The 8,541-nt window shown below is 35.0% G+C and overlaps 2 protein-coding genes across 3 annotated transcripts; one reads left to right on the forward strand and one right to left on the reverse strand.

Annotated features, from left to right (window-relative positions):
* LOC107609377 (heterogeneous nuclear ribonucleoprotein 1) lies at positions 121 to 3,984 on the forward strand. Of its 2 annotated transcripts, none has more exons than XM_016311325.2 (4): positions 121 to 594; positions 907 to 1,128; positions 1,412 to 2,615; positions 3,350 to 3,984. In XM_016311325.2, exons 2-4 carry the CDS (start codon positions 907 to 909, stop codon positions 3,361 to 3,363), a joined length of 1,440 nt encoding a protein of 479 aa, XP_016166811.1. In that variant the 5' UTR covers positions 121 to 594; the 3' UTR covers positions 3,364 to 3,984. The 2 variants fall into 2 exon arrangements, with proteins under 2 accessions (XP_016166811.1, XP_016166810.1); XM_016311324.2 differs by having other exon boundaries at positions 122 to 594; positions 902 to 1,128.
* Positions 5,510 to 7,878, reverse strand: LOC107609166 (the record flags this gene model as incomplete). Its single annotated transcript, XM_016311016.2, is given in 2 exon segments — positions 5,510 to 6,921; positions 7,795 to 7,878. A coding segment is annotated over 1 exon segment (1,158 nt). The 3' UTR covers positions 5,510 to 5,761.

An 8,541-nucleotide genomic window follows, 5' to 3' on the forward strand; every position in this document is an offset into this window, starting at 1 on the left:
GGTGTCCCTCTTTCTCTTTCTCTCTAAATTGATATATAATTTTTTTTATTTTCTTTAAATTTCCTTTTTTTCAATAAATAATTTAAAAAAAAAAACAAAGAGAAAATAAGAAACAGAGAAGAAGAGGATGAGACCACATCCTCTGTTTTCATTGTCATTCTCACTTTCTTCTCCCATTCAAATTTTCACATAACCTCTCATTTATTTTATTTTATTTTATTTTTCTTTCTCTCTCTCAATATCATTAATAATTGCTAATTAAAAGTTTTCATTTTTTTATTCTTTTGGTTTTTTTTTTCATCCATCACCTTCCATTTATGGTTCCTTCTATTTCTTTTTCCCCTTTTTCCTTTGATCTCTTCATCCTTGTTTGAATCTCTATCTCTGATCTCAGAAACCAACAACTAGAAGAAAAAAAAAATTGATTTTTTCTTTTTGGTTGTTGTTTTTGGTTGATTGATATATTCTGGTTCCCGTTTCTTATTGATTGGGTGCTTCAAAGATCCGATGCTCTTAGATCGAATTTGACAAAACCCCCCAAACTTCGTATCTGATCGAAGCACCAACTGGGTTCTGTCTGAATTTTGAGATAAGGTGCGACCCTTCTTCACAGATTCATACTTACCTGCATTTCTGATTTCTAAAGATTGAATTTTTATTCAGATTGAGCTCAAATTCTCCATAATTCAATATAATTTGCATTTAGATTGGTTCCGGTGTTGAATTATGGATCATTACTGTGTAATTCATCTTATGTGTATTGAAAAAGATGAAATTTTTGTTTTGATGTTTTTGCTTTTTTGATTTGGAATGAGAATTTTGGACTGAATTATGTTGAAATGTGTTGAATTTGATTTGGTAATTGATTGCAATGCATAACTTGGAATGATTTTGTTAACAGAACAGATGGAATCGGATCTTGGAAAGCTCTTCATTGGGGGGATTTCATGGGACACTGATGAGGAACGCCTCAAGGAATATTTTGGGAAATTTGGTGAGGTGATAGAAGCTGTGATCATGAGGGATCGGACAACGGGTCGTGCTCGTGGATTCGGCTTTATTGTCTTTGCTGATCTTGCTGTTGCAGAAAGAGTAATTATGGATAAACATGTAATCGATGGCCGCACGGTGAGAGTTTGTTTCGTTGTTAGATGCTACATTGCATTGTGCCAATTCATATCTTTGCTGAAATTGTGTTAATATTAGAGATCATTGTGTTCCTCATTTTTTGTAATTTCCTCCTATGATGATGTTAAAAATTATGTTTGTTTTCTGGCAACATTGGGATGATGCTTAGCAACTTAGATTAAAGTATGTGCATTGTATCGAGGTTGATCTTTTCTAAGCTTTTAAGCAAGGAAATTGAAGATGACTTCAATATTTTGATCAAATTTCGGTTCTTGATTTTCAGGTTGAAGCAAAGAAGGCTGTTCCCAGAGATGATCAGCAAGCTATAAATAGGCAGTCTGCTAGCATGCAGGGATCTCCTAGTCCTGGTCGCACGAAGAAAATCTTCGTTGGAGGTTTACCATCAACGATCACGGAAAGTGATTTCAAGAAGTATTTTGATCAGTTCGGTACAATTACTGATGTTGTAGTGATGTATGATCACAATACTCAGAGGCCAAGAGGATTTGGCTTCATCACTTATGATTCGGAAGAAGCTGTGGACAGAGTTCTTTATAAAACATTTCATGAACTCAATGGGAAGTTGGTTGAGGTCAAGAGGGCAGTTCCGAAAGATCTTTCTCCTGGACCCAATCGGAGCCCATTGATAGGATATAACTATGGTTTGAATAGGACAAGTAGCTACCTAAACAGTTATGCTCAGGGTTTTAATATTAATCCGATAGGAGGCTATGGCGTAAGGATGGATGGTAGATTTAGTCCACTTTCTAGTGGTAGAAGCAGTTTTACCCCATTTGGATCTAGTGGTTATGGAATGGGAGTGAATTTGGAATCAGCATTGAGTCCAAACTATGGAGGAACTTCCAATTATGGGGGAAATATAGGGTACGGTCGAATATTTAGTCCTTTCTATAGTGGCAATTCAAGCAGGTACACTACTCCTATTGGCTTTAGTGGGGGCAATGCAAGAAGCGACACTCTTACGAACTCAGCTTCTAGGAATGTCTGGGGAAATGGTGGCCTGAATACTACGACTAATAACCCCGTCAGCCCTGGTGCTTACTTGGGATCAGGAAGTGGGGCTTTCGGTGTTTCAATTGGAAATAGTGGTACCAATTGGGGTCCATCAGTTCCAACGCAGGGTGGGGGGGCTGCTTCCGGCTATGCTACTTGGAGCAATGTTTATGCCGGTGGAGATAGTAGCATAGGATTAGGAGGAGGAGGAGGGTATGGAAGGAACACCGGCACAAATGCGACCCAGTCCTCTACATTTGCTGCACCAAACAGTGTTTATGATGGACCCTATGGGGAGTTATACCGCAGTGGTTCTGCTTACAATGACTCTACTTGGCGGTCCGCTGCTTCTGAGGTAGATGGTTCTGGTGCATTTGGTTATGGTCTTGGCGGCATTGTTTCGGATGATCCAGTGAAGAGCTCTGAGGGTTTTATTGGGAATTACAATGTAACAAGTAGACAATCTAATAGAGGTAAGATCTTTAGCTACATTTTTATCTCCAAAAGAAAATGAGATCATACTTTGTAGATTTTTGGTTGGTTACTTGCAAATTATGTGCTTTTAAATATTTATAATTCGGTACATGAATTATTCTGAAGCTTTGAAAAGAAATCATCTTCTAGTTTATGATAGATAAAGATAGCATTGTTCATGTTTTCCTTTAGTCATATTCCGAACACTCTAGGTACCAGACTTTGTATATACGGAAATCATCGTTCTTTTTCTTGAATTGTGATGGCTTTGCCGGAAATTGTTATTGAAATCTAATATAATATTAGCCTCATGTAGTGCCTAGCTTTCTTGATTACTTTCATTTTCAGGTATTTGAATGTTTCATGTGAAGTTAAATTGACTTGAAAGTAAAGATATAGACGTAGATCGGTCTTTCTATGTTTAAATGTGTTTGATTATTTTCTAAATGAATAATGCATTGAGATTTGCAAACTGAATTTGTTATATATATACCTTCATGCTTAATGAATTAATGTGAAAACCTTGCTACTTAATTTCTTTTCTAATCTTATGAAGAAGAACAAATGCTCAATAGACAATGATTTAGTCATGAATTTTAATACAACAACAATACACATAGGTACCTTGAATTTCATAGGGTACATTTCAGTGTAGACTATATATTTTCGACCGCATCTGAATTAATACTTGTTATGTTACTCATGTTCTTTATAATTTCTCAACTTGATTCAGGAATTGCTGCTTAGGAGATATGTTAATTTGGATATGTCATTGGTAACAGTAGATCAAAGGAAACTGGTAATGAGGTATTTGTGAATTCATACGTCTCCGTCGTCACTTAAGGGAAATATCAGCAGATAAGGGAAGTTAATCAATCATATATAGCTAACGGTGTTCTTTTATTTTGAATTATACATTTTAAGAGAAATCAGTTTACAAGGGATGATTTTGTGTTAAAAGGTTTCGGTTCCTTTCTTGGAATTTGATTTTGAGGTGTAAAATCAGATTGCGGGATATATACTCAGGGAAGATTGGTTCCAAATAGTGTAATAGTTGCATCCACAGAAAGGTTGCTTCATCATTAGCATGTTTAATGATAGTGTATGAATTTCTTTATTTTTTTTCTTAATTATTTTTATATTTTCTTCGTTTTGCCGCTGTAACGCCTTGGCCAATCTGTTTGTTCTTGTCACCATCTTTTTACTTTGTGGGACATTTGATCAAATTGTAAGTGAGGTTGAGCTTGATTGATCAAGTTTGAAACATTTAGAGGGGTATCCATCTAGGATCCCCCATCAAATAATTATGTGCTTGAACAGTTCTATTATTCTTTGTTAGACTTAAATGTTACAAAACTTTATACTTGATTTATTAAGTCATAATATCAATCTTCTATGCATAATTGTGTATTGAAGTATTGAGCATGTTAATGAAAACAATTATGTGTAGCATGCACATGCCTCAATTATGTTAGAGGTTTTGTTAGCATGTGTAAGACATCCTTGGAAGTTGGAAAGCAAAGCATGACAAGAATTTGAGTTGGATATGTGTCTTATATCTTTTGATACTTGGAATGCAAGTAATCACCCTATTAGGTGTGTTTGGCAAAAGGTGAAAAAAATGAGTGAATATTTTTTGTTTCTTTATATATGCATGTTTTGATGATGGAAGCACCAATTAGTTCTATCTAATTTTGAGTTGTTCAATTAAGGTTTAAATAAAGTTAGAAGGATGTTATACTAAAATAGGAATTGAAAACCTAACATGTTTTTTTCAAAAGAGGTTGTATTATTTATCACACAAGGTATTGAAAATATGGGTTTCCTCTTCTAACTATGCCATAATAGTGAAAGAGACACTAACATATTGATGGCACCGAACCCCATATATAGAAAAATCAAAGTAACTTGAAAATTGAAATAAATGTATTGAATGAATCATGCATGCTTTCCTTATTCATAATGTTCCACAGGGAATATTCCGGTGATGGACAGAATATGAGTTAGAATCAAATAATACTAGTGTAACTTTAAGTAAATATTACACTATAGAATAATTTTTTAAAATTTAATTTTGATGCACTGTCAATGTAAAACAATTTTACACATGCATCCAATTATATAATGTCACATGAGCAACTTTTTACCTTAACTGTGTGAATAGTTGTCCAAACGAATGGGTTAATTGTATGACTGTGTAAAGTAGAGGTGTAAGTTACCGAATCGGACCGAAAATTACCGCAAAATCAAACCGAAAATTACAACAACTGATTTGAAAACCGAAAAAATTGGTTTTTTTTTTGTTTTTTTCTGACAAAATCGATCGGATCGGATCGGTTCGGTTTCCGGTTGACTCGATAGAAATCAAACCGGACCAAACCAAACCGAAAATATACATACATTTCAATGTTTTAACCATTTTAACCTTTAACCTAACAACAAAAATTTCCAATCCCTAACTATTTCAATGTTTTACTCTTATTATTTTAGTTTATTGACTATTTTAAACCTCTAATTATTGTGATTCATATTCTTTTCATTAGGAATTAAAAACCGAAAAAACCGACCGAACCAAACCGCTGTTGGTTCGGTTTGGTTCGATTCAATTGTTGTAAAAGCAGCAAATCGAATGGTTGTGTGTCTGTAGGAACCGAACCGATAACACCCCTAGTGTAAAGCATTTTACACTCGGTGCATTAAAATTGAACTCAATTTTTTACTCGAGATTGGTTAAAAGTTTGTATCTTATATATCATTTCTAAAAATTTCACATCAATTCAAATCGCTTGTTATACCATTTATATATACTTAAAAATCAACCTAATATAATAGTTAAAGACTAGAGGTCCATGATTTGTGTAATGTTGACACTCCAAGACTCAGAAAAAAGCTCTTATATAAAGCAAGGTGTTACATAGAACAGGTCTTGAAAATTTAGATTCATGTTATACACAACATGAACACATTGTTAGATGAAATTTGATTGCACAATTATTCACATTCACAACAAAAGAAACACAAGTTATATAAGATAGGAGCAAGCTTGTTTCTGATAAGTACAAAGGTTATGGTTCCCACACTGGGATTGTACATTATTTCTGTTCTTAACTACTTATATCAGTCTCCATTTCCAAGTTATCTAACCTCAGAAGAAAGCTCTACTACCATAGAACACGCGCGAATTACCACTCCTTGACGCCTGAAGCTTCTGCTCGGAGCTGCCGGAGTTACCTGAGCTACCTACTCCCTTCTCACTGTCCATATTAGGAAGCTTCATTTTCGCCAACGACTCGGTGAATTGCTGCATACTTTTCATATACATGTCTACTATGTCCTGCTGCACCATGCTTGGCTCTGGCTCTGGCTCAATTTTCAAACTCACAAGAGGTTTCGCGAATGCTTCCCTACTCGAGGAATCACTATCACCATTTTTGACATCCATAGTTTTCTTCTCTTCCTTAGCAGCAGAGGATTCTGAGCTTGCAGCCACCGAAGGAGACGAGATTCCATTTGTTGATACACTGCTTGGTGGAGAATCAACCTTAGGAGGAGGTGGAGGTTGCATTGATTCAACACTGCTATGGTTTTCAGCATCCTCAGAACATTGAATGCTTATGTATTCCGAAACCATCAAGCAATCTTCCTTGGCTATTTTCGGATCAGGGAACTCAATCTTGTCTAAATCTTCCACCAACGACTCGCTGCACGGTTCTGAGTCCTTGTCAATCTCATTTGCAGCCAATTTCAAAGGCATTGAGGATATTGCCATAACATCAGGGGAAGCACCGGAGTAGGCAAGTGAAAGCTGAACAAAGCCGGCCGGAGAATGGAAAAGATCGGTGGAAGAAAGCGAGAACTCTTTCTCAAGCTTGCAATCCTTATTCACCAGAACTTCAGAAAGAGGCACCAAAGCAAAACCAAGCAACTGGTCTTCTAGATAGTTCCTGACCCGGCTCAGCATCCAAATCTCACATTTCACAGCCGAATCAACAGTCCTAACACTTAGACTTAGATTCTCATTGAACACAGGGTTGTTTCCTCCACCATTGATGATCTTGGTTGAGACAGAGTTATCAGGATCACTTGTCAAACAAATTTTGGCATAAACATCTTGCTTGTGGTATATGCAGATGTTATGAATGTCCCTGGCCTCATGGATGTAAACATCAACAACACCCATGAAATCATCCTTTGTTCCATTGACTTCAATGTCCTTGGACAAGGAAACATCATGTTTTTGCTTCTCATTATCAACCAACACAGATTTCTTCAATGGTGACACAACAGATTGTGGGGACTCCATGCCTAGAAAAACCACAAAAACTACTAGTATTTCTTTAGAGAGAATCAAAGTAACTAACTATGACTAGAAATTGGTATTAGTACTAAATTTTAGGCACTACCCTAAAATTTATCAATCATGTTACGTATACACTAAAAATCAGCTACCAAATCAGCCACCCGTATAGAATACATATTGAAATACAAAATACATATTAAAGCAAATGTATTTAAACACAAATATGAGGTGACTAATTTGCATAAACATGAAGAAAGGAAGAAGGAAAGAAAGGCAAAACCAACACTCAACCCCCCAAATGTGAAAAGAGTAGTACTAAGAAACTTCAACTTAAATTCCTCCACATAACCCAAGTGGAGCCTTTAAGCCTTTGCAGCTAAGATCAGCAGAAAGACACTACTCAATTGGGAGTAAAACAAGTATGAATTCACAAGTATCAGAACCCCAAAATTGAGAATTTGAAGAAACACTCAAATATACATACCCACCAAAACATTTCAAAAAAAAGAAAAAGGAACAATCATGGGGTAGTGCCAGATTTGACAGTATTCCAATAAAGCTACAAACTTTTATGCATAATATTCTGTTGCTCTACACAGATAACAGTGTCACCAGAATCCAAGGTAAGAGAAACGGGGTAAGCAAAAAAATAAATAAATAAATAAAATTGGCACAGTGTCCAGGGTTAGTGTCACCATAGAATCCAAACACAATAATAAGGAACATAAATTATTCTCCTTGAAATTCCTCAAAACACAACACCCTGGGAGGAAGGAAAAAGAAAGTACTACTCCAGAAAAAAACAAAGAACAAAAATAAAAAACTGATTTTGATAAAAAAGGAAAAATAAAAAACTGATTTTGTAGTTGTGGTGTTACCTGCTTTAGAAACTTAGCTTGAAAAGTCAAAGTGTTTGAGTTAGAAAGCTACAACCCAGTTCGTGAATCCGAGGAGTTGGTGTTGGTGTAGTTGGAGTTAGAGTGGTTAGAAGAAGTAACAAAAAAAAAGAAAGCTTCTTGTGAGAGTGGTTTGGTTTGGTTGTGTTGTATCAAGGGAAAGGAAAGAGAAAGAAGAAGAAGAAGAAGAAGATGGATAAAATCTATGGCTGCTGAGAAACACTGACTCAAAAATCTCAAAATCTTTGAGTGGAGTTGTCTGGAGCTTGTGACTCAAAGTGTGTTCAATTAATGTCTTCAATTTCATCCGTACAGTATATTTATACGCTTTTACACATATTGAGCGGTAAAAACTTAGGAAGATTTTCAAGTGTATCGTGATACCGGTATATCAGTGATTTTTAACCGTTGTTTTTAATTATATCTAACGGTTAAAAATCACTGATATACCAGTATGACGGTACACTTAAAAATTTTTCAAAAACTGAAGTGCACCGTTAATTTTATATAGAGAAAGTGAATTGGAAAAAATCTTTAAATAATTTTATAGATTTGATTAAATTATTATTTAATAATTTTTAATAATTAATTTTATATTAATTTTTTTTTTACCAAATATAAGAGATTCGAATCCGCAATCTCTTAATTGAGTATGTGAAAATTATGTCATTTAAATTATTTTAAATTAATTGCATTTGAATTTTTGTAATATTAAATATGTATCTATGT

Source organism: Arachis ipaensis, chromosome B07, assembly GCF_000816755.2.
Source record: "Arachis ipaensis cultivar K30076 chromosome B07, Araip1.1, whole genome shotgun sequence".
Classification (NCBI taxonomy): Eukaryota; Viridiplantae; Streptophyta; class Magnoliopsida; order Fabales; family Fabaceae; genus Arachis; species Arachis ipaensis.